The sequence below is a fragment of the Leptodactylus fuscus genome, chromosome 7 (genome assembly GCF_031893055.1).
Source record: "Leptodactylus fuscus isolate aLepFus1 chromosome 7, aLepFus1.hap2, whole genome shotgun sequence".
Classification (NCBI taxonomy): domain Eukaryota; kingdom Metazoa; phylum Chordata; class Amphibia; order Anura; family Leptodactylidae; genus Leptodactylus; species Leptodactylus fuscus.
In genome coordinates, this window is record NC_134271.1 from 35,642,150 (window position 1) to 35,669,183 (window position 27,034).

Genomic DNA, 27,034 nt, shown 5'->3' on the forward strand with positions numbered 1-27,034 from the left:
GAATGGTCCGAAAAAGAAAAAACATCCAGTGAGCGGCAGTTCTGTGGGCGGAAATGCGTTGTTGATGCCAGAGGTCAGAGGAGAATGGCCAGACTGGTTCGAGCTGATAGAAAGGCAACAGTGACTCAAATAGCCACCCGTTACAACCAAGGTAGCCAGAAGAGCATCTCTGAACGCACAGTACGTCGAACTTTGAGGCAGATGGGCTACAGCAGCAGAAGACCACACCGGGTGCCACTCCTTTCAGCTAAGAACAGGAAACTGAGGCTACAATTTGCACAAGCTCATCGAAATTGGACAATTGAAGATTGGAAAAACGTTGCCTGGTCTGATGAGTCTCGATTTCTGCTGCGACATTCGGATGGTAGGGTCAGAATTTGGCGTCAACAACATGAAAGCATGGATCCATCCTGCCTTGTATCAACGGTTCAGGCTGGTGGTGGTGGTGGCATGGTGTGGGGAATATTTTCTTGGCACTCTTTGGGCCCCTTGGTACCAATTGAACATCGTTGCAACGCCAAAGCCTACCTGAGTATTGTTGCTGACCATGTCCATCCCTTTATGACCACAATGTACCCAACATCTGATGGCTACTTTCAGCAGGATAATGCGCCATGTCATAAAGCTGGAATCATCTCAGACTGGTTTCTTGAACATGACAATGAGTTCACTGTACTCCAATGGCCTCCACAGTCACCAGATCTCAATCCAATAGAGCATCTTTGGGATGTGGTGGAACGGGAGATTCGCATCATGGATGTGCAGCCGACAAATCTGCGGCAACTGTGTGATGCCATCATGTCTATATGGACCAAAATCTCTGAGGAATGCTTCCAGCACCTTGTTGAATCTATGCCACGAAGAATTGAGGCAGTTCTGAAGGCAAAAGGGGGTCCAACCCGTTACTAGCATGGTGTACCTAATAAAGTGGCCGGTGAGTGTATATATATATATATATATATATATATATATATATATATATATATATATTTCAGGATCGATTTCAAAATCTGATTTCCAATCATTTTCCAGCTGATAACCCTAGCGCCCTTCCATACAGCGCTACGGCTTTTCCCTGGTGCCGCGTCCATTCACCACTGACCACCAATTGTCTCCAAGCAGACCCTGTGGGCACACAAGCGGAGAGACCAGTGGCTGTACTTATACTACTTCATTATGCTATACGATGCACTCAGTGCTATACTAACAAAAAGAGTCTGATGAAGGTGCTCCACTGCACCGAAAAACGTTTTACTTTAACTCTACTTGACCACTGAATAATTTTCTGGCACATTCTCTATGGAAAAAGTCACTTGTGGGTTGAACTGATCTTGAAATAATCTCCGACCCCGATCCCGCTGGAAAAGATTGGGTCGGAATTCCGATTGCGATCGTGAGATTTACTCGATCGCAGATCAGAATCCGATCTTTTCCGATCCTGATCACTCAACCCTATTTGTGACTGCTCGGTGGCTACTTGTTGTCTGTATAGCTATTTCCATGTATGTCTTCTCCTGCCAGTCCAGTAGTGAACTAGCGACTATGGCAGCACTGCTGCCTGAAGAAGTTATTAAAATACTGGACATCAGGTACTCGACTGAGAAATGTTCCCATTAACCCCTTTCTTGACCAGTGACCCATTGACTACCATTCTTAATTGAGTTTATAGTGGAAAGGGGGGTGAGGGAATACAATTTAGCTTATCTGCCTAAAGCATCACATGCCTTGTCCCAGCTCTGTTTCCTATTCCTCTGCAGATAGTAAGTGTATGCCTTAGATTTTTAGGACTGTGTCATGATGGGATCCATCAGAAGTGAAGTAGAGGAGAATGAGTTGATATGATATCATTAGTCCCTTCATTAATTTTATTTACTGTAACTCTCCATAGCCTGCAGTGAAATTGTTCTGCTTAGTTGGAGAAGCTTTTTCTTGTAAACTGTCGTTCTGATGCACCAGAGTAGTAGAGAGCATGGTGGATATATCTTGCTAGTGATGCGATTATTTAGCTAAAGTATAAAATTGATTTGCTATTATATGGACAATGTGGGAAAGCATAAGCATATGTGCTAAATGTATTTATGGGTGACGTATACACACATATCAAAGCATCATATAAATGAAGAGGATCTTCAGCTCAGACTAGGTTCGCACCTGCACACGGGTCTCCATCGTTCAGGTCTGCTGACCCCAATGACCTGGACCACTAAAACAGCATACACCAGCAGACCTCATAGACTACTAATGGTGTCCACTGGGTTTTCACTATTTATATACTGAATGGGCAGAGAGAAAAGTCCCCTGTGCAGGTTTATGCGGTTGAGTCCTGTGGGAGATGCACTCTTGGAGAAGAGACCAAAGCATTTAGGCAGTCCAGTTGGAATAAAGCGCTCCTGTTGGGCCGCATTATGAGCAATGAGATCCTCCATTCGATAAAAATGACTTCCAAAAGCAACTCCTCCATTGTTGGCATCCAGTGCCTAGGGAGTACATTTTTCGCTGCCTGCAGGGGAAAGCTAGTAAGAGAACACTTGTATTTAGAAATATCCTATGGGAGCATGAGAAAAGCAGAACTTCCACGGTTGCTTGTGAGTAGAGTTCCCGCAATAATGAATGTGTAGGACTAGAAGTGTGTCCCAGAGATCCAGGATTCAAGATCCCTGGCAATCTGAGAGAGCAAGGGCGAAAATTACGGTCAGCCAAACTATTTAAGTCACTGTGGATATTCACCCCCAATTAACATATCGCGGAAGACATCCATTGGAAAGTGTAATTACTCCAGAGGAGAGCTGCCTCCCCATGAGGGAAGGAGACATTCAGCGCCTCTGACTTCGCCATATTGACCTTAAAGTTCGACCAAGAGCCAAAATGATTAAGCTCTGCCATTATAGAGGGTAATGAAGTGTAAGGCTTAGTTATATATAATAAGAGGTAATCAGTGAAAGCTGAACATTTGTACTCTGAGTCTCCGATAGTAAAACCTCTTATGTCTGAGTTGTCTATAATAGATGAGAGAAGATGCTCCATGACTAGAATGTATAAAAGGGGGAACAAGGGGCATCCGTTACGGGTACTATTAGTGATCGAAAACAGGCAAAAGAGGGTACCATTAATCTTTAGTCTAGCCGTGAGGTTGCGATACAGGGCCATAACCCTGGAGATAAAGATGTCGCCCACCCCTAAGACCCAGAGGGCATAATATATGGTGGAGCAGGATATCTGGTCAAACAGCCTTTCAGCATTTAGGGAGAGGATCATTAGCAGAACTAAGAAATAGACTGGAAATAAATAATATTTAGAGTTATCAAAGTGTTGTTGATGGTCTCCTCTCCCAGAATGAACCTCACTTGGTCTAAGTAGATATGTTCATTGCGGACCTATGGGTCTCTTGGGCTATCATGGTTTGGCCGTATGAATGCCTTGAAGATGGACGTTGTGCCCAGGTTTCTATACCTAGTTCAGGCCCTCCCGGTTTCCGTACCTAGACGCTTCTTTAGAACCCTTCAGACGATATTCGATAGAATTGTTTGGGGCTTCTCCCACAGCAGGATTAAGTTCCATTCCCTCACCTGTTGAAAGGCTAACGGGGGGGCTGGGCTTCCTGATCCCTTCTTATATTACCGATCAGCGGTCCGCTACGTCTCTTTGACTGTTGTTTCTGGGCCTTGGATAAACAATAGAGGCAGACCTCCTCTCTTCCCATCTCGCTTCTCTGCCATGGATTCCCCCCTCATTATTGACCGGCCCTAACCCACATCTCTTCACTCTCTTCACACTTTTCTAGCTACATGGGATACCGTCTGCCGCGCGTCCTCCTTGGCTATGGTCCCTGGTCCCCGACCCCCCTCTTTCACAACAGCCTATCGCACTGTACAGTGTGAGCGGGGAAGAACGCCCCCTCTCTCTGCTCACAGTGCTTGTCCATAGACGAGTATTATCAGGAGGGGAGATAGGCACTGCTGTGAAGAAGGACATACCTGACTGATTGTCAGGAACGCCCTTCTGACTGTAAAGAGCTACGGTACCGGGATCGAAAGCTCTTTACCCAGGGCACAGATCGGTAAAGCTGACAGTGCGCTGAATTCAGCGCACTGTCGGCTTTCCAGCAGTATATAAAATTGTATGTGCCCCGGATCATGAAAGCTAATGTCTGTGAAAATGGATATACATTTATATATCCTTTCCATATTTGTTTTTGATGGCCGAGTGTCATCTCTTTTGCATACATTTTTAATGAACTGTGAAAAAAAACCTTCCTTTTTTGACCCAACCAACTGGTCCCTTTATATCAGACATACTCAATGGATTGACATCCAAGTTACGTTTTAAAAATGGATTCATTAATGTCTGTTGGGTTGGTGTGTTCTTCAAAACAGGCAAAGTTAGAGCATGTCTGTATTTCTAATTGACCATTCTTTCTGTGCATCGAAAAATCAGACATTAGTATACACTCTTTCATTCTCATTGTTACTAAAATGGCCAGATTGCCTTTACTACAAACAGTGGTTATTTTCATGAGACGATCCTTTTAAGGTAACATGTATTCTCTTGATGTACTGCATGCACACAGGAACAGCAAGATTAAGGGCAGAGCCCCACATGGCGTAAACGCCGCGGTTTTGCTGCGGCTGAAAAATCATGTACAAAACAGCATCCACACATTGCGGAAAGATAAACTGTTGTGGTTTTGGAAATTGCAGAATGCCAATTATACCTATGGAAATGCTAGTTTCCCTATAGGTATGATAGAAGAAGAAAGTCTGCAGAGGAAACCACTGGCGGTATAGTTAAAGCAGAAAGTTTTCCTCTGCGGACTTTCTGTGAAAAGCGCTGCAGGTTTGCGTTTCCACTGTGGTTTTTCCTGCATTAAAACACACAGAAATAGAAGTATGAAGCGCACACGCAAGGTTTTTTTTTTTTTTTTGGCACAAATTACACCAGAATTCTGCTGCATATTTCTGTGCTTATTTGTCCCAACGTGTGCCACTTACACTTTTGTTTTTTTTAAATGTGTATATACGGGTATACAGAACACCCATATTTAGTGTCTACTGTACATACTGAATTGGGACATTGGTAACAAGCTGAGAAATCTGCCTCTGCACAGCTCTCTTCACTGTCTTTGTGAAAACTATGATTTACATGTGTGCCCTACATTATTTGTCTTATTAAATAAGTAGTTTATCTTAGGCCGCGGCCCCACGTGTATTAAACAGCGGTGTTTTACAGTCCCTGCAAAGAGGATGGGACTCTCACGAATCCCATACATAAATTGCCGAAAAATAAGCACAGCAGAAATGGAAAGCGCAGCATGTCAACTAAACCTACAGGGAAACAGCTGGGGTTTCCATAGGTATAATGAAAGCTGAGGAAAACTTTGCAGACTTTATGTGAAAAGCGATGCAGAGAAAAACAACAATGCGTTTCTGCTGCTTTTTTTTTCACCTCAACTCTTTTTCGCTGCGGCCCACTACATGTGGCCTTAGCCTTACTCTTGTTTCCAGCACCATTTGCCCCTTCCTTCCTGGAATATCATGGCCTGGCTTCTTAGTACAGGGAAGGAAGGAAGTGAGGTAGTGGGACTGTCAGTGAAACCGTGCACCGTGACATGTAAGTAAAGAGATACTGAGAGGAAACGCCAGAGGTTGTTTTCTAATAGAAATATCAGGAGCTCACTTATAAGGAATATTACAGAAGCCTATAAAATGTTTTATCTGTGTAGGACGGTGATTTAATGACAATAATGCTTGAAATGTTTCATAATTACATTGACTGATTTTATTGGTTTTGAAGTAATCTTATCTTGTTTGCTTTTTTAGAATCAGATGGGAATCCCAAGGATCGAGAACTGGTTCAGATGTTTCTTATGATGCATCCTTGGTACATCCCATCGGGCGATCTGGCCAAGAAACTCTTTACTCTATATCCTTTTAAAATATGAGATGTATTGCATCTTTATGGTATTACGGTACTTTAACTGGTCTGTAAAATGTAACTCTGAGAACTTTGTTAGTCCCATCGATCTGTAAGCTTTCTTTCTTTCTTTCTTTCTTTCTTTCTTTCTTTCTTTCTTTCTTTCTTTCTTTCTTTTTCCTTCCTGTCCTTCCTTCCTGTCCCCTCCATCCTTCCTGTCCCCTCCATCCTTCCTGTCCCTTCCTTCCTTCCTTCCTGTCCCCTCCATCCTTCCTGTTCCTTCCTTCCTTCCTTCCTTCCTTCCTTCCTTCCTTCCTTCCTTCCTTCCTGTCCCTTCCTTCCTTCCTGTCCCCTCCATCCTTCCTGTCCCTTCCTTCCTTCCTGTCCCCTCCATCCTTCCTGTCCCTTCCTTCCTTCCTGTCCCCTCCATCCTTCCTGTCCCTTCCTTCCTGTCCCCTCCATCCTTCCTTTTCCTTCCTTCCTTCCTTCCTTCCTTCCTTCCTTCCTTCCTTCCTTCCTTCCTTCCTTCCTTCCTTCCTTCCTTCCTTCCTGTCCCCTCCATCCTTCCTGTCCCTTCCTTTTTGTCCCCTCCATCCTTCCTGTCCCTTCCTTCCTTCCTTCCTTCCTTCCTTCCTTCCTTCCTGTCCCCTCCATCCTTCCTGTCCCTTCCTTCCTTCCTGTCCCCTCCATCCTTCCTGTCCCTTCCTTCCTTCCTTCCTGTCCCCTCCATCCTTCCTGTCCCTTCCTTCCTTCCTTCCTTCCTGTTATGGTTATCATTTTTTTTTAAAACAATACTATGATGTTTATTTCCCTACACACTGAAGTTATGCGGATACTTAAACATTAAAGGATTCTAAGCATTATAATGCCATTATTCATTGGTGTGATTCTTTTAGGTACCTTTATTTCTCCCTAATCTGTACACTTTAAGAAATATATACCTCTGTTCACTACATATGTTGCATCATTTTGATGTCATGTACTGAACACCGTTTCTACAGTTGTCCCAAGAAAACAAAACCCCTTAGTTAACACACTCAGCTCTGCTACATCTAAATGTTGATCCAGAAGAAGGCAAGTGACAGATGGTTCAGTGAGCCATCTGTTAGTTTAACCTCAAAGTATATATTCTGCCTCCACAATTGACGATCTGGTTCCTTGGATCTCTCACTCTTTTATGTTCCGCTTCGTATATCTATTGATATTTTTTCTCACAACAAAGACATCTAATTCTATTTCATCTGTTTCCTTATATATTTATGTTGTTCTATATATGTATATTTTATAGCAAAAATATGTTTAATCTAATTGCACCAAAGAAATCTCGAGTAATTAAAGTGTTACATTTCACACATTTCTCATGATGGTGATGAATTTTCCTTGACCAATTTCTACTTCAGAAGCTGGCGATAATGCAGAACGAGAACGGATCTGTCACCTTGTCAGGTAGCTCCACATTTTACTACTATTAGTCTTAATTAAATCTGTTGCTCGTGGCTTTGTAACCTTGCCCAGTCACATAATACAATATTCATCTCTTGTATCTGCAGGTTCTGGATAGAGGAATACCCAGCTGAGTTTGACTTAAATCCAGAACTGGGAGAGCAGATTCGAGATCTTAAGAGGGCACTGGAAAACAAAGGAAACCGCAGGGAGAGCAGTCTCATAGACATTGAGAGTGTGTATGTAATGGTTGTTATGAGTTCTGGAAATTCGTGGCATGAACGTGTAAAAATCACAGTTGTACTGGTTGCTACAATATATACAAGTGCTTCAGACCTCATTTCTAAAAACCCTTCAGCAGACTGAGTGCCAAGTTGTTTCTGTTTAAAGTGGAAAGGTCATTCTTACTGCCTGTTGTGAAAATGACTGGGATCCAGATTAAGAAAATGAGCTCATGTCATTTAAGAGTATTCTTAAAAGTGAATGGAAGTGGGCTCACTGGAGCTAAAAATACGGGTTCTGCAGAATAATTTGCTGGCACAGCAGTCATCATTTTTTCCACATAACGTTATTATTAAATATATATCTATATACTCTGTCTATCTATCTATCTATCTATCTATCTATCTATCTATCTATCTATCTATACACATTGAGAAAAAAATATCCACACAGATGTGGGATTGTTGCAAATCTCAGGATGCCGTTATGTCACAAGCATAGTTACATAGTTGACCTGGAAGAGGAAGACAAAAAACCTTTGTCTTTGTTACACAGAGGTGCCTAAAATTGTGCACATTATTCCATATGTGGTCTGACCAGTGACATGTATAGAGGCAAAGCTACGTCCTTGTTGTGCACATTCTTCCTCTCCTGATGCATCCCATGAGTTTATCACCTTGGCAGCAGCCGCCTGACACTGGTTGATAAAATTACAGTTATTGTAAACCAAAATCTCCCAAGTCTTTATTGGCAGTCATTTTACCCAGTGTTTTATTATTTAATACATAATTTTAGAACTTATCGTGGCCCTGGCGCTTTTATCCACATTAAAACTAATTTGTCTTTTCTTTTATCAAGCTTCCAGCTTCCCCAAATCCTTCTGTAATGTCACACTTTCTGTGTTGACTGCTGAGCTTTGTATCATTTGCAGATATTGAGATTCTGTATGTAAACCCTCTACCAGACAATTTATAAGAATACTTTAGAAGACCCAGTACTTACCCCTGTGGTACCCCAGCGGTGACTGAGACCCAGTAAGAGTATGTACCATGAATCGCCACCATCTGCTTTTTATCCATAATTAGAGATGAGCGAACACTAAAATGTTCGAGGTTCGAAATTCGATTCGAACAGCCGCTCAATGTTCGTGTGTTCGAACGGGTTTCGAACCCCATTATAGTCTATGGGGAACAGATACTCGTTAAGGGGGAAACCCAAATCCGTGTCTGGAGGGTCACCAAGTCCACTATGACACCCCAGGAAATGATGCCAACACCTCTGGAATGACACTGGGACAGCAGGGGAAGCATGTCTGGGGGCATCTAACACACCAAAGACCCTCTATTACCCCAACATCACAGCCTAACAACTACACACTTTACACACTCAATACCACCTCTCTGACAGTAGGAAAACACCTTGAAACATGTGTATTTGGCACTTGCAGTGAGGAGAGCTTGTCACCAGCAGTGAATTTGGCCCTTGTAGTAAGTTGAGGTTGGCACCAACATTTGTTTTGAAAATCAGGGTGGATTGAGCCTCTAACCAGCAGAGTTTGGGCAAATTCATGGTGGAGGGAGCCTCTAAACACCCCAGTTTGGGCAAATTCATGGTGGAGGGAGCCTCTAAAAACCCCAGTTTGGACCAATTCATGGTGGAGGGAGCCTCTAACCAGCCCAGTTTGGGCAAATTCATGGTGGAGGGAGCCTCTAAAAAACCCAGTTTGGACCAATTCATGGTGGAGGGAGCCTCTAACCAGCCCAGTTTGGGCAAATTCATGGTGGAGGGAGCCTCTAACCAGCCCAGTTTGGACCAATTAATGGTGGAGGGAGCCTCTAACCAGCCCAGTTTGGACCAATTAATGGTGGAGGGAGCCTCTAACCACCCCAGTTTGGACCAATTCATGGTGGAGGGAGCCTCTAAACAGCCAAGTTTGGACCAATTCATGGTGGAGGGAGCCTCTAAAAACCCCAGTTTGGACCAATTCATGGTGGAGGGAGCCTCTAACCAGCCCAGTTTGGGCAAATTCATGGTGGAGGGAGCCTCTAAACAGCCCAGTTTGGACCAATTCATGGTGGAGGGAGCCTCTAACCAGCCCAGTTTGGACCAATTAATGGTGGAGGGAGCCTCTAACCAGCCCAGTTTGGACCAATTAATGGTGGAGGGAGCCTCTAACCAGCCCAGTTTGGACCAATTAATGGTGGAGGGAGCCTCTAACCAGCCCAGTTTGGACCAATTAATGGTGGAGGGAGCCTCTAACCACCCCAGTTTGGACCAATTCATGGTGGAGGGAGCCTCTAAACAGCCAAGTTTGGACCAATTCATGGTGGAGGGAGCCTCTAAAAACCCCAGTTTGGACCAATTCATGGTGGAGGGAGCCTCTAACCAGCCCAGTTTGGGCAAATTCATGGTGGAGGGAGCCTCTAACCAGCCCAGTTTGGACCAATTAATGGTGGAGGGAGCCGCTAAACAGCCCAGTTTGGGCAAATTCATGGTGGAGGGAGCCTCTAAACAGCCCAGTTTGGACCAATTCATGGTGGAGGGAGCCTCTAAAAAACCCAGTTTGGACCAATTCATGGTGGAGGGAGCCTCTAAACAGCCCAGTTTGGGCAAATTCATGGTGGAGGGAGCCTCTAAACAGCCCAGTTTGGGCAAATTCATGGTGGAGGGAGCCTCTAACCAGCCCAGTTTGGACCAATTAATGGTGGAGGGAGCCTCTAAACAGCCAAGTTTTGGGAAATTCATGGTGGAGGGAGCCTCTAACCAGCCCAGTTTGGACCAATTCATGGTGGAGGGAGCCTCTAAACAGCCCAGTTTGGGCAAATTCATGGTGGAGGGAGCCTCTAAAAAACCCAGTTTGGACCAATTCATGGTGGAGGGAGCCTCTAACCAGCCCAGTTTGGACCAATTAATGGTGGAGGGAGCCTCTAAACAGCCAAGTTTGGACCAATTCATGGTGGAGGGAGCCTCTAAAAACCCCAGTTTGGACCAATTCATGGTGGAGGGAGCCTCTAACCAGCCCAGTTTGGGCAAATTCATGGTGGAGGGAGCCTCTAACCAGCCCAGTTTGGACCAATTAATGGTGGAGGGAGCCTCTAACCAGCCCAGTTTGGACCAATTAATGGTGGAGGGAGCCTCTAACCACCCCAGTTTGGACCAATTCATGGTGGAGGGAGCCTCTAAACAGCCAAGTTTGGACCAATTCATGGTGGAGGGAGCCTCTAAAAACCCCAGTTTGGACCAATTCATGGTGGAGGGAGCCTCTAACCAGCCCAGTTTGGGCAAATTCATGGTGGAGGGAGCCTCTAAACAGCCCAGTTTGGGCAAACTCATGGTGGAGGGAGCCTCTAACCAGCCCAGTTTGGACCAATTAATGGTGGAGGGAGCCTCTAACCAGCCCAGTTTGGACCAATTAATGGTGGAGGGAGCCTCTAACCAGCCCAGTTTGGACCAATTAATGGTGGAGGGAGCCTCTAACCAGCCCAGTTTGGACCAATTAATGGTGGAGGGAGCCTCTAACCACCCCAGTTTGGACCAATTCATGGTGGAGGGAGCCTCTAAACAGCCAAGTTTGGACCAATTCATGGTGGAGGGAGCCTCTAAAACCCCCAGTTTGGACCAATTCATGGTGGAGGGAGCCTCTAACCAGCCCAGTTTGGGCAAATTCATGGTGGAGGGAGCCTCTAACCAGCCCAGTTTGGACCAATTAATGGTGGAGGGAGCCGCTAAACAGCCCAGTTTGGGCAAATTCATGGTGGAGGGAGCCTCTAAACAGCCCAGTTTGGACCAATTCATGGTGGAGGGAGCCTCTAACCAGCCCAGTTTGGGCAAATTCATGGTGGAGGGAGCCTCTAAACAGCCCAGTTTGGACCAATTCATGGTGGAGGGAGCCTCTAACCAGCCCAGTTTGGACCAATTAATGGTGGAGGGAGCCTCTAACCAGCCCAGTTTGGACCAATTAATGGTGGAGGGAGCCTCTAACCAGCCCAGTTTGGACCAATTCATGGTGGAGGGAGCCTCTAAACAGCCAAGTTTGGACTAATTCATGGTGGAGGGAGCCTCTAAAAACCCCAGTTTGGACCAATTCATGGTGGAGGGAGCCTCTAACCAGCCCAGTTTGGGCAAATTCATGGTGGAGGGAGCCTCTAACCAGCCCAGTTTGGACCAATTAATGGTGGAGGGAGCCGCTAAACAGCCCAGTTTGGGCAAATTCATGGTGGAGGGAGCCTCTAAACAGCCCAGTTTGGACCAATTCATGGTGGAGGGAGCCTCTAAAAAACCCAGTTTGGACCAATTCATGGTGGAGGGAGCCTCTAAACAGCCCAGTTTGGGCAAATTCATGGTGGAGGGAGCCTCTAAACAGCCCAGTTTGGGCAAATTCATGGTGGAGGGAGCCTCTAACCAGCCCAGTTTGGACCAATTAATGGTGGAGGGAGCCTCTAAACAGCCAAGTTTTGGGAAATTCATGGTGGAGGGAGCCTCTAACCAGCCCAGTTTGGACCAATTCATGGTGGAGGGAGCCTCTAAACAGCCCAGTTTGGGCAAATTCATGGTGGAGGGAGCCTCTAAAAAACCCAGTTTGGACCAATTCATGGTGGAGGGAGCCTCTAACCAGCCCAGTTTGGACCAATTAATGGTGGAGGGAGCCTCTAAACAGCCAAGTTTGGACCAATTCATGGTGGAGGGAGCCTCTAAAAACCCCAGTTTGGACCAATTCATGGTGGAGGGAGCCTCTAACCAGCCCAGTTTGGACCAATTAATGGTGGAGGGAGCCTCTAACCAGCCCAGTTTGGACCAATTAATGGTGGAGGGAGCCTCTAACCACCCCAGTTTGGACCAATTCATGGTGGAGGGAGCCTCTAAACAGCCAAGTTTGGACCAATTCATGGTGGAGGGAGCCTCTAAAAACCCCAGTTTGGACCAATTCATGGTGGAGGGAGCCTCTAAACAGCCCAGTTTGGGCAAATTCATGGTGGAGGGAGCCTCTAACCAGCAGAGTTGTGGGAAAGCAGGGTGGAGGGAGCCTCTAACCAGCAGAGTTGGTGGAAATCAGGGTGGAGGGAGCCTCTAACCAGCAGAGTTGGGGGAAATCATGTTGGAGGGAGCCTAGTATTAGCAGAATTGTGCAACGCTTATGGTGGATGAGTATGAGGATGCGGAGGAATTGGAGAGGTTGAGTACAGACATGGAGTTTCATGTTGGGGTGCTTTACACAGGTGGGCACAAAAATGAAGGCTCTATCCAGTGGTGGTTCATTTTTATCAAAGTGAGCCGGTCGGCACTCTCAGCTGACAGACGGGTGCGCTTGTCAGTGATGATGCCACCGGCTGCACTGAACACCCTCTCAGATAGGACGCTGGCGGCAGGACAGGACAGCACCTCCAAGGCATATAGGGCAAGTTCAAGCCACAGGTCCAACTTCGACACCCAATACGTGTAGGGCGCAGAGGGGTCGGAGAGGACAGGGCTGTGGTCGGAAAGGTATTCCCGCAACATGCGCCTATACTTCTCACGCCTGGTGACACTAGGACCCTCCGTGGCGGCACTTTGGCGAGGGGGTGCCATCAAGGTGTCCCAGACCTTAGACAGTGTGCCCCTCGTTTGTGTGGACCGGTGAGAACTTGGTTGCCTACTGGAGGAACTGCCCTCCCTGCCGCCAACGTCACATGCTGGAAACATCTCCATCATATTCTGCACCAATTGCCTGTGGCAAGCATTGATGCGATTGGCCCTCCCCTCTACCGGAATAAAAGTCGAGATGTTGTTTTTATACCGGGGGTCAAGGATAGCAAAGATCCAGTACTGGTTGTCCTCCATGATTTTGACAATACGCTTGTCGGTTGTAAAGCACCCCAACATGAACTCAGCCATGTCTGCCACAGTGTTAGTTGGCATGACTCCTCTGGCCCCACCGGAAAGTTCAATCTCCATTTCCTCCTCATCCTCCATGTCTACCCATCCGCGCTGCAACAATGGGACGATTCGAAGTTGCCCGGAAGCCTCCTGTATCACCATCACATCATCGGACAACTCTTCTTCCTCCTCCTCCTCCTCCTCCTCCTCCTCCATTAAACGCAGTGAAGCGGACAGATGTGTGGACCTACTCTCCAGCTGTGACGGATCGGATGCTATCCCTAACTCCTCTGTGTGATCTGAGTTATCCCTGATGTCAATCAGGGATTCTCTCAGAACACACAAGAGCGGGATTGTAAGGCTCACCATCGCATCCTCAGAGCTCACCCTCCTTGTGGACTCCTCAAAGACCCGTAGGATGTCACAAAGGTCTCTCATCCATGGCCACTCATGGACGTGAAACTGAGGCAGCTGACTTTGTGGCACCCTAGGGTTTTGTAGCTGGTATTCCATCAAAGGTCTCTGCTGCTCAACCACTCTATTCAACATCTGAAACGTTGAGTTCCAGCGTGTGGGGACGTCGCACAAAAGCCGGTGTTGTGGTACATGCAGGCGTTGCTGGAGAGATTTTAAGCTAGCAGCGGCTACTGTCGACTTGCGAAAGTGGGCGCACATGCGCCGCACTTTCACCAGTAGCTCTGGAACATTGGGGTAGCTCTTTAGGAAACGTTGCACCACTAGGTTGAAGACGTGGGCCAGGCATGGAACATGTTGGAGTCCGGCAAGCTCCAGAGCTGCTACCAGGTTCCGGCCGTTATCACAAACGACCATGCCTGGGCCCAGGTGCAGCGGCTCAAACCATATTGCCGTCTCATCGAGGAGGGCATCCCTCACCTCGGAGGCAGTGTGCTGTCTGTCCCCCAAGCTGATCAGCTTCAGCACAGCCTGCTGACGTCTACCAACGCCAGTGCTGCAACGTTTCCAACTCGTAGCTGGGGTCAATCTAACAGCGGAGGAGGAGGCGGTGGCGGAGGAGGAGGCGGTGGCGGAGGAGGAGGCGGTAGAGGAGGAGGAGGAGGGGGGTGTTCTTCTCGTGTCCCTGCCAGGAATGTTAGGCGGGGAGACGAGGTACACCGGGCCAGTTTGGGAAGCAGTCCCAGCCTCAACTACATTCACCCAGTGTGCCGTCAGTGAAATGTAGCGTCCCTGTCCGCATGCACTTGTCCACGCGTCGGTGGTCAAGTGGACCTTTGTGCAAAGCGCGGAACTAAGGGCCCGCCTGATGTTGAGTGACACGTGCTGGTGCAAGGCGGGGACGGCACACCGGGAGAAGTAGTGACGGCTAGGGACGGCATAGCGAGGTGCCGCAGTTGCCATCAGGTCCAGGAAGGCGGGAGTTTCAACAAGCCGGAACGCCAACATCTCCTGGGCCAGCAGTTTAGCGATGTTGGCGTTCAAGGCTTGCGCGTGTGGGTGGTTAGCAGTGTATTTCTGCCGCCGCTCCAATGTCTGAGAGATGGTGGGTTGTTGTAAAGAAACGCCTGATGGTGCCTTTGATGGTGCAGGAGAAGGAGATAAGACAGGACCAGGGGAGGATGAGGTAGAAGTCAACAAAGTGGCGGAGGCAGATGAAGTGGTGTCCTGGCTCGTCCTCTGGAGTGCATCGCCAGCACAGTCAGCAGTGGCAGAGGCAGAGGCAGTGGCAGAGGCAGTGGCAGTGGCGTGAACGGCAGGCGGCCTTTGTCCTGCCGTTGCTGCCTGCCACTGATTCCAGTGCTTGGATTCCAAATGACGGCGCATTGAAGTGGTGGACAGGTTGCTCTTCTCAGACAACACTATATCTGTCCTCGGCGCATTCCTTGAAAAAACTCCACACCTTCGAGAAACGTGCCCTCGAGGTGGGAGTTTTTCGGGGCTGGGTACGAACTGGAACATCTTGGGAGATTCCGGGTGTGGCCTGGCTTCGCCTAAGCTGCTGACCTCTACCTCTGCCTCTAGCTACCCTTTTTGGTGCTGCACCTGCCTCAACATCCACACTACTTTCCCCGCTTGACATCCCCCCTGTCCAGGTCGGGTCAGTGTCCTCATCATCCACCACTTCCTCTTCCAACTCCTGTCTCATTTCCTCCTCCCGCACAATGCGCCGGTCAACTGGATGCCCTGACGGCAACTGCGTCACATCATCGTCGATGAGGGTGGGTTGCTGGTCATCCACCACCAAATCGAACGGAGATGGAGGAGACTCTAGTGTTTGAGCATCTGGACACAGATGCTCCTCTGTTAGGTTCGTGGAATCGTGACGTGGAGAGGCAGGTTGAGGGACAATGAAAGGAGCGGAGAACAGCTCTGGGGAGCAGGGACAGTTTGGGTTATTGTTCTGTAAAGCTTCGGAATTTTGGGAGGAAGGAAGACAAGACTGTTGGGTAATAGGAGGAGAGGAGGCAGAGTCTGACTGGCTGCTGGACAATGTGCTGTAAGCGTTCTCTGACAGCCATTGCAAGACCTGTTCCTGGTTCTCGGGCCTACTAAGGTTTGTACCCTGCAGTTTAGTTAATGTGGCAAGCAACCCTGGCACTGTGGAGTGGCGCAATGCTTGCTGCCCCACAGGAGTAGGCACGGGACGCCCTGTGGCTTCACTGCTACCTTGCTCCCCAGAACCATTCCCCCGACCTCGCCCACGGCCTCGTCCACGTCCCTTTCCGGGAGCCTTGCGCATTTTGAATTCCTAGTTAGAAATTGGCACTGTATACCAGTAGTAAAAATTGTGGGTGCACGTAACCCCAATATATTCTTTGAATTCCCAGTCAGACACTGGCACTATATGGCAGTAGCAAGAAATGAGGGTATTTGTATTCCCAATATATTCTTTGAATTCCCAGTCAGACAATGGCACTGTATACCAGTAGTAAAAATTGTGGGTGCACGTAACCCCAATATATTCTTTGAATTCCCAGTCAGACACTGGCACTATATGGCAGTAGCAAGAAATGAGGGTATTTGTATTCCCAATATATTCTTTGAATTCCCAGTCAGACAATGGCACTGTATACCAGTAGTAAAAATTGTGGGTGCACGTAACCCCAATATATTCTTTGAATTACCAGTCAGACACTGGCACTATATGGCAGTAGCAAGAAATGAGGGTATTTGTATTCCCAATATATTCTTTGAATTCCCAGTCAGACAATGGCACTGTATACCAGTAGTAAAAATTGTGGGTGCACGTAACCCCAATATATTCTTTGAATTACCAGTCAGAAACTGGCACTATATGGCAGTAGCAAGAAATTAGGGTATTTGTATTCCCAATATATTCTTTGAATTCCCAGTCAGACACTGGCACTATATGGCAGTAGCAAGAAATGAGGGTATTTGTATTCCCAATATATTCTTTGAATTCCCAGTCAGACAATGGCACTGTATACCAGTAGTAAAAATTGTGGGTGCACGTAACCACAATATATTCTTTGAATTACCAGTCAGAAACTGGCACTATATGGCAGTAGCAAGAAATGAGGGTATTTATAACCCCAATATATTCTTTGAATTCCCAGTCAGACAATGGCACTGTATACCAGTAGTAAAAATTGTGGGTGCACGTAACCCCAATATATTCTTTGAATTACCAGTCAGAAACTGGCACTATATGGCAGTAGCAAGAAATGAGGGTATTTGTATTCCCAATATATTCTTTGAATTCCCAGTCAGACACTGGCACTATATGGCAGTAGCAAGAAATGAGGGTATTTGTATTCCCAATATATTCTTTGAATTCCCAGTCAGACAATGGCACTGTATACCAGTAGTAAAAATTGTGGGTGCACGTAACCCCAATATATTCTTTGAATTCCCAGTCAGACACTGGCACTATATGGCAGTAGCAAGAAATGAGGGTATTTGTATTCCCAATATATTCTTTGAATTCCCAGTCAGACAATGGCACTGTATACCAGTAGTAAAAATTGTGGGTGCACGTAACCCCAATATATTCTTTGAATTCCCAGTCAGACACTGGCACTATATGGCAGTAGCAAGAAATGAGGGTATTTGTATTCCCAATATATTCTTTGAATTCCCAGTCAGACAATGGCACTGTATACCAGTAGTAAAAATTGTGGGTGCACGTAACCCCAATATATTCTTTGAATTCCCAGTCAGACACTGGCACTATATGGCAGTAGCAAGAAATGAGGGTATTTGTATTCCCAATATATTCTTTGAATTCCCAGTCAGACAATGGCACTGTATACCAGTAGTAAAAATTGTGGGTGCACGTAACCCCAATATATTCTTTGAATTCCCAGTCAGACACTGGCACTATATGGCAGTAGCAAGAAATGAGGGTATTTGTATTCCCAATATATTCTTTGAATTCCCAGTCAGACAATGGCACTGTATACCAGTAGTAAAAATTGTGGGTGCACGTAACCCCAATATATTCTTTGAATTCCCAGTCAGACACTGGCACTATATGGCAGTAGCAAGAAATGAGGGTATTTGTATTCCCAATATATTCTTTGAATTCCCAGTCAGACAATGGCACTGTATACCAGTAGTAAAAATTGTGGGTGCACGTAACCCCAATATATTCTTTGAATTCCCAGTCAGACACTGGCACTATATGGCAGTAGCAAGAAATGAGGCTATTTGTATTCCCAATATATTCTTTGAATTCCCAGTCAGACAATGGCACTGTATACCAGTAGTAAAAATTGTGGGTGCACGTAACCACAATATATTCTTTGAATTACCAGTCAGAAACTGGCACTATATGGCAGTAGCAAGAAATGAGGGTATTTATAACCCCAATATATTCTTTGAATTCCCAGTCAGACAATGGCACTGTATACCAGTAGTAAAAATTGTGGGTGCACGTAACCCCAATATATTCTTTGAATTACCAGTCAGAAACTGGCACTATATGGCAGTAGCAAGAAATGAGGGTATTTATAACCCCAATATATTCTTTGAATTCCCAGTCAGACAATGGCACTGTATACCAGTAGTAAAAATTGTGGGTGCACGTAACCCCAATATATTCTTTGAATTACCAGTCAGAAACTGGCACTATATGGCAGTAGCAAGAAATGAGGGTATTTGTATTCCCAATATATTCTTTGAATTCCCAGTCAGACACTGGCACTATATGGCAGTAGCAAGAAATGAGGGTATTTGTATTCCCAATATATTCTTTGAATTCCCAGTCAGACAATGGCACTGTATACCAGTAGTAAAAATTGTGGGTGCACGTAACCCCAATATATTCTTTGAATTCCCAGTCAGACACTGGCACTATATGGCAGTAGCAAGAAATGAGGGTATTTGTATTCCCAATATATTCTTTGAATTCCCAGTCAGACAATGGCACTGTATACCAGTAGTAAAAATTGTGGGTGCACGTAACCCCAATATATTCTTTGAATTCCCAGTCAGACACTGGCACTATATGGCAGTAGCAAGAAATGAGGGTATTTGTATTCCCAATATATTCTTTGAATTCCCAGTCAGACAATGGCACTGTATACCAGTAGTAAAAATTGTGGGTGCACGTAACCCCAATATATTCTTTGAATTACCAGTCAGACACTGGCACTATATGGCAGTAGCAAGAAATGAGGGTATTTGTATTCCCAATATATTCTTTGAATTCCCAGTCAGACAATGGCACTGTATACCAGTAGTAAAAATTGTGGGTGTATATAGCCCCAATTCTATTGCTAGGGGACTTGCAGGGTATTTCTGGGGTGAAGGTGGGGGGGCACACCGTTGGAACGGGTATCGGGGTATATATCGGGTATACGGGAATACACTGACAGTGTATTCCATTCAGGATCCTGGGAAAGCTGGGTTGCGGCGATTGAGCCCGTCAGTGCCACTTTACACTGACAAGCTTCTCCCTGGAATTTAGCTCTTACAAGAGCTGTTGGTTGTCTTCTCCTTCCTATCCTAGCCTGTCCCTGCCTACCCAGAATCTAAGCCCTAGCTAGCTGGACGGAAACCTCCGTCCTCGGTGAATTGCAAGCTCAGAATGACGCGAACCTGGGCGGCGCTGTTCTTTTAAATTAGAGGTCACATGTTTTCGGCAGCCAATGGGTTTTGCCTACTTTTCTCAACGTCACCGGTGTCGTAGTTCCTGTCCCACCTACCCTGCGCTGTTATTGGAGCAAAAAAGGCGCCAGGGAAGGTGGGAGGGGAATCGAGTAATGGCGCACTTTACCACGCGGTGTTCGATTCGATTCGAACATGCCGAACAGCCTAATATCCGATCGAACATGAGTTCGATAGAACACTGTTCGCTCATCTCTATCCATAATACATTTATTAACCCACTTAGACATATTTTGCCATAGTCTCCTTTATGAATATTGGTCCATCATATGATGCCCCAATCCTGAGGAAGAGACGCAGTCATTATTGAATCCGTAAATGTTAAGGGTCTGTCTATCATGGTGAATATTTCCCTTAGAATTTGGGGTTGTATATCATCTGTAGCTGGTCATTTGTCTATTCTAGTATTTGAAGGTGGCCGTGGTGCACATACTAATGGGTTAAATGGGTGACATTTAATGGGTGACATTTACATTGCTCCCAATCATGTCTTTGGTCATTGGGTTTTCCTGTGTAAATGCAGTGAAGAAGCCCCTTCATTAGATCTACCTTTTCCTCATCCTCCTGCAGCATTACAGTCACATTATTTCTTGTCAATTTTTAGTTTCTCAATATTTATGTAGTTGAAAAAAATTTAGGATTGTTTTTACTTTCCTTGGCAATTATTCTCTCGGCCTCAATCTTTGCTGCCTTTTTGTCTTTTACACAATTTAGCTTTCTCTTTATACATTTTTAATGCCGTGTCGCTAAGGAATACTTGTATTCAGCAGAAATGTACATGATTACAAGTTTGGTCTGATTAGACACTGGCTCTTGCCAAAAGAGTTGCTCTATAAAAAAAAAAATATATATATATTAAAAAAAACTCTGAGGCTTCTTTTGGGCAGTGTACTTCTTGGGAAAGACAGATTGGTGAGTATTAGACATTTCTCTGCACTCGAAGATATTTTGCCCAGGTAACACTCTTTGAGAAGAGGTGTATTATTGGACAGCAGGCTGGACATTTTGACTTAGGCCAGGTTCACACCTGCTTTCAGGCCATTCTTTTCCCCTATCCGCATTAAAGGGATCCAATCATTGGAATCCCATTTTTTTTTCTTCCTAACACGTAGGAATAGCCTTAAGAGAGGCTATTCTTTACCTACCTTTAGATGTCTTCTCCGTGCCACGTTCGGTACAACTCCTGGTTTTCTTCAGTATGCAAATGAGCTCTCCCAATGTTTTCTTGTCCAACATCAAACACGGGTGGTCCCTTCCATGCACACTCCAGTCTTTGACTGGACCATTTCCAAGTGCTTAACAGAAGGAAATTTGGTGTCACAGCACACATTATGTGTCCTGCCATTTACAGCTAGCCACCATCATCTTCTTTAATAGTGGTTCGAGTAAGGGAGGCAACTTGGTGATCACATCACCCCGCCACTGCTGTGGTGCGGCACACTGCCCCAACTGCTGGTGTGATTTGAGATATAGTCAATCACCCCTATGGGTATGAGGGACACATCTCAGCATTAGGTGCAGGACATCCTGTGACTTCCAACTGGCATTTTACAGCAAGGTGACGCTCAGCAAGACGCAAGACATAGCAAGGAGTTCTAGATAATTGCAACAATTTCTTGGCCTGTCCTGTCTGTAGATTTATTGTCAATCGAGCAGGCAGCCCAACATGGTACTAGAGACTCTTCTGAATTGTAGTTTTCCCCAATAAAATTATCCTTTTGTTCTAATATAGCAGTCACTTACATATATCATCATTGCATTCAGATAGAAAATTTCATTCAATTTGAACAGCCCCTCCTCCTCCCGTTGTCAGGGAGTTGTATATTAAACCTAATAATAAAATTAATTGCTAAACACTAAGACAATATGAGATTCTCAGGATGTCCTTAACCTATTGATAAATATGATTGTGTGGCAATGCCTTTGCATTCTTACCCCTTCCGCCTCAGGGCTATACTGGTACACTGGCAAGTAAATGAAACTTAATAACAATAAAACCAAATTTGATATACTCTAATAAAACCCGAAATCCTCAGGATGTCCATATTTTTCACATAGGAATGACATCATTATGAGACACTGCCTATTTTAATGTGATTGTTTCCACTCCTGGTTTGGAAATATTTAATGTCCCCTATCAATAAATCTCTTTTACCACCATAAAGCATAAAGATACAAAAAACAACTAAAAATAATCTTTCTGATACGGTGTAATTGATTTTCTTCTGAAACACATGGATCTTTGATTCAAGGCAGGGAGATCACTGAGTGGAAAGGAATTTCTTTCTTGACAGAAGAGACTGCTAGCCATACTGTCATGTATCCATACGGGTAAATCTACTATTGTATTTATATGTTATGTATTCACAATTACTTGTATATGTGAATATTTTACATACTGTGATTATGTCGTCTAGTCCAATGCAGTTAGTTTCAGGTTTCTTTCTTTACATCTTATATATACCTTAGGTGTTTTTCTGTCGAAAGTATTTGTTAAACTATTGCAAAATTGAACACATTTACTGTAAGCGGTTTTACAAAAAAGAGAATTAACGCAATGTCACTGTTAGGGTATGTCCACACAGGATATAGTCACAGCGGGTTAACCTCTGCGGACGACTAAATCTCATCCACGTGATGCAACGTAAACCAGCAACACAAATTGAACTGAACTGTAGATTTTCAACCCATAGCTTGTCAATTTATGCAGCATGTTTAGCTGTACAAAACCATTAAAGGAGATTTAAAAAGCTAATCACAGGGTATTGGGGTACAGCAATAACAAAACCGTCAACATGGGAGTGGGTTTAGGGGAAGGTGGGTAGGGGAAAGACAGATGACTTAGTGGGTAGTCAAATTCAGTATTGAGAGATAGCATCAGCTAATCGTACCATGAATGCAAGGTCCATGGAACAGTCTTATTTTCAGACTATAGTATAGGCTATAGTCCTATAGAATTAATAAGGGAAGGAAAAACGAAGTGGAAAAAAAAGCAATGTGTATTTCATTGCTTTTTTTCATGTAGCATTTTTTAGCTGCATTACCCTGCATTCACATCTGTCCGTGTGTTGGCTGGATTTACCATAATAGAATGCCAGGAGAGGGACTCCTAGCAATACAGTTATCCATGCTGTTAGGAGGGGTAACTCACTGGATTGAGTATAGCTTCTTTCTAGTCTAAACTGCACAATTATCTGTGGATTTACATACAGAGTTAACATAGTTACTGACCAAGCATTGTTCTGCTCTTTATCAGAGCTCAGCAGTTGAGGTGACTTTGCAGAGTTGAAAAAAATGCTCCATTAGTCGACAAACACAGTAAAGAGAAACAGGGACTGATGTCACCAGCCCAACCACTGCTGCGAGTTAGCAAAGGTGGTCTGAAATGTAGACAATGAGCTGAAGACACCGAGAGCAACTATTCAACTGTATCTGACAAATGCAGCAGAATAGATAAAGCAACCTATGGAGTAAATCAGTTAAGTTAGTTTAAGCAACAATTTAAGATCCTAGAGATAGAAATACTCGTAGATATGTTCTTATACTTCTAGTACTGCTCTATCTGCTTGTGTGCTAACCTCTGATGTAAAGATAACACTGTGGTTACCAGTGATTTTCTTTCCTGGGCAAAAAGCAGTTGCACGGGGCCCAGAATTCTATCTCAAAACCCATTATTTGTTGTCTTATATTCTAGGTTTCTAGTGGAAAAAATGTTGATTCTGTCTTCAGACAGAATCATATCTTTTGCCCCTTAATTTTAGCTTTAAATTTGAGGGCAACTTGCTTGGGCTACATTCATAATGCCCTTGTTCTGATCTGTCATAGGATCAGAACAACAGACTGATAGGTTGACAGAGTGATAGATGCAGATGGATCACACTTCGTTTGCTTCTGTCATCTTTCACTTTAATGCTAAATCAAAGACCGAATCTTTTTTCCATCTTGTGTGTATTGTTTTAGCGAAAAACTAGTTCCATTGGTGAATGATGACAGATTCAAACATAAGAATTTAGGCAGTTCTGAACTGGTGATGGAATAGAATGATAGCAATGTGAGTGTAGGCATATCACTTAGTGTGGATAGCATACCATTTTTGTACATTCTTTTGTGTGCTGCAAAAAAGATACTATATAACAAGATATGAATTCTACATATATGGTACTTTTGTAGGTTAGGGTCCTTCTCCTTGCCTGTATGATTCCTAGTGAAATAAAAGATATAGATATCTCATGTAGTTCTACTTTTTGAGAAATCTCTATATTATTGTGAGACTTTGTGAAGGCTACATTCTGTGTTACTTAATAATTTCATTGTGTTTTACAGCCCGTCTTATGGCTGGAAAAGACAAGTAACTCAGCGAGGACAAGGCGGTGGCAGAATAAGGAAAACATCTTTGTTGTTTGATCACTTGGATCCAGCTGAACTGGCAGAACATTTGACGCATCTAGAATTTCACTCATTTTCCAAGATCTTGGTAAGGTGTTTGGAGGATCTTTACTATGATTTTAATATAATTTTTTATGACACAAGTGGCACATTTGTAGGAAAGAATTTGCTGCAAATATGGCACTTTCACCATTTTCCAACTTGCTCACCACTTTTGAGAAAAGTGGGTGGAGCAGGGCTGGGGTCAGGGCTGGATGGGGCAGAAACATTTTGGGTACACAGAGTTATTGTAACTCACGGCATAATACTCTTGTGAGTTATACCTGAAATCAACGCTAGTCCGGACTGGGAAATATTTTAATTCTAGTGAATTAGCCTTTCAAGGTGCACCAAGATTGAAGCCTCTTAATAGGGCTTGATAATTATGACCTAAATCAAAATTGCAATTAACTGGGCATTTTATGTTGATGTACAATTAATGGTGATTATTTCGGTCATGCCCCTTTTGCATTACACCCGTTTTACAGTATGAGTATGTGTTGAGTGAACCTTTTGAGATTCTTCTCATTAGGTTTGTCCGGTGCTTTTGTTCCAACTGAACATGTTCAACCGCAGGGCCCGAGGGAGGTGATTAGTCATTAAAAAAACAGTGTTACTCAACTCTCTTGGGCTCCAGCGGGATTCCCTGCTGTTTTCGGGGCTTCTAACTAACATCACATGGGTCATATAATGTTGTGACACTTGCAACTGTGTTTCATGATGCCACATGACCAGCTGAGGTCCAATCACAGGCCTCAGCAGTTGCTGAAGTCATTCAGAAGTACTGAAGACCACAGGGTGACATGCCAGGGCCCAGGACAGGAGAGTAACACAGTTTTTTTTTTTAATCACTTTCACTGGGTCTTTGCTTATTTTACTCTGGGGTCTGAAGAGACACCAGAATATGATAGCAGTTCCGATTTAGATGTGTTTGCATCAACATTTTCTGCCAACCATTTTTATCTGTAGAGGTATGTCAGGGAAAATTTTATTTTTAGCATTTTGGGCACAAATGCCTTTTTTGCTACTGTGTATTCTGGGGGAAGAGGAGGTCAAAAATTCTTCAGCTGCAGATACATTTCACAATCCCAACTGTATTTTCACCCGGTAATATTTCTGAAAGGGTAAAAGATAAGCTGAAACATTAAAATTTCTTTTTTCATCTAACACCAGAATTACTTTTCTTAGTTGTATAGTGACCATCCGTGTGAAGTGACCCTCCCTCCACATCATTTTCCCTACATTATAATACAGGCTTGTACACTGTACACAGTGAGAAGTAGGGGACATCTCTTAAAGGGGGAGTTCACACGGAGTTATGTGCCGCGTGATGAATAAATGCACGGCCGCAAACTAGCACGGCGCATACGATCCCCGCTCCCATTGAAATCAATGGGAGCGTGTACGGCCCGCAAAGGGTCCCGCGGCGTCTACGTGCCACATCACGCGGCACGTAACTCCGTGTGAACTCCCCCAAAGAAGACCTTTCATGTCCTCTGTATTCAGCACATGGTCACCTTTGCCAGTATGCACCCCAGTGCTGAAGATGTAGGTGTCATTAATTTCAGGAAATGGGAAAAGGATATGCAAATGCATTCTCCTTAATTGAAAAAAGGAAATCTCTAGTGCCAGCTTTTGGAAGGCAGCTCCCTATAGATCAATGCCTGGTTTTCTACGAAAGTGATATGTCTGGGATTAAAGCCAAACCAGAACATCTCTTACAAAAGAAAGACAGACCCTAACTAAATTTCTCTCCAGTTGTGCGGCAAATCATATAGCGATAAAATGGTTCGCAACCAAAGGCAGAGGTATACATTTTAAGTTATATCTAAGACAAAAGTTGTATTGCATATCACAGATTTGTATCAGTCTGATTTCATTCTTTATCAGAGAACATGTAATAGTTGTAGCTGTGCGTCTCACCCAGCCTATAGGCTATAAGCTGACATTTCAGCTTCATAATAATAATAATAAAAAATACATTTTATTTATATAGCGCCAACATATTCCGCAGCGCTGTACAATTTGTAGGGTTCAAATACAGACAAAAAGATACATTACAAAGAAAGTAATTTCACACAATGGGACTGAGGGCCCTGCTCGCAAGATCTTACAATCTATGAGGTAGAGGGGGTGACACAAGAGGTATTTATGAGCGTAAGAGCTTACAATCTATGAGCTTCTTCATGCACTATCCCTTTCCTTCCTTGCAGCCTGCAGAGATAAAACTACTGGTGAGCTGCAGCAAAAACCACCTGATTTTTGGTGGGTTTTCTGGACTTCCTTGCAGAGGAACATGCTTCAGTGTAGTCCCACTCTTGTTTCCTTATTCTAGCTTAGTTCTCAGGTTTTGCAGTTTCTTATGTACCTTTTGGGGAAGTCGTGCTATTGAAGTCTATATCTCTGGGCTACTCACCGTGTGCTTTAATGTGATCCCACAGCCTAATTATAATAATATGGGAGGTTCCATGGTGTAATGGTTAGCACTCTGGACTCTGAATCTGGCGATCTGAGTTCAAATCTCGGAGGGACCTGAATTTTTTCTGAAATTTCCCCACTGTGGGACTATTAAAGGATTATCTTATCTTAATTCATTGTATCTGGGCAGCGATTGACATCTGTGGATCATAGTGAATCAGGACTCCTTCTCTTTAGGAAGCCTGATGGGCTTTATGGTATGTTCACACTGAGTTTTTTTTGCAGAATAATCTGCTTCAGGAATTAGGAAACTTTTTTTTTTTACATGCTGTGGTTTTCATTTGTGTTTTTTGTTGCCGTTTCATGCGTATTTTTTTTATTTATTTTTTTTGCTCCAGTGCACTGTATGGACCAGGAAACTTCCCTTGTGTTTTTTGATTCTTTTTTTTTTGCAAATACCATGTAAAAAAAAAACAACCCCAAAACGCATCACATTTTTTTCCGCCTCCCATTGATTTCAATGGGTGTTTCAAGGCGGACTCCATCTTAAGATAGCCGTTGTAAGGAATGGAGTGGAGGCTCCAAAGAATGAGAGATTAAATCCGCGCTTTGAGGCTCATGGCACAAATAAAGTTCATTCTTCTGGAAAGCACAG

The 27,034-nt window shown here is 44.5% G+C and overlaps 1 protein-coding gene across 1 annotated transcript in view; it reads left to right on the forward strand.

The window, feature by feature from the left end:
• RASGRP2 (RAS guanyl releasing protein 2) overlaps positions 1–27,034 on the forward strand; it is a 132,269-nt gene that overhangs the window by 40,196 nt on the left and 65,039 nt on the right. The window contains exons 3-6 of the mRNA XM_075281797.1: positions 5,817–5,919; positions 7,306–7,356; positions 7,461–7,592; positions 23,860–24,010. Coding sequence (XP_075137898.1) covers positions 5,817–5,919; positions 7,306–7,356; positions 7,461–7,592; positions 23,860–24,010 — 437 coding nt within the window. The remainder of the gene's footprint in view (positions 1–5,816; positions 5,920–7,305; positions 7,357–7,460; positions 7,593–23,859; positions 24,011–27,034) is intronic.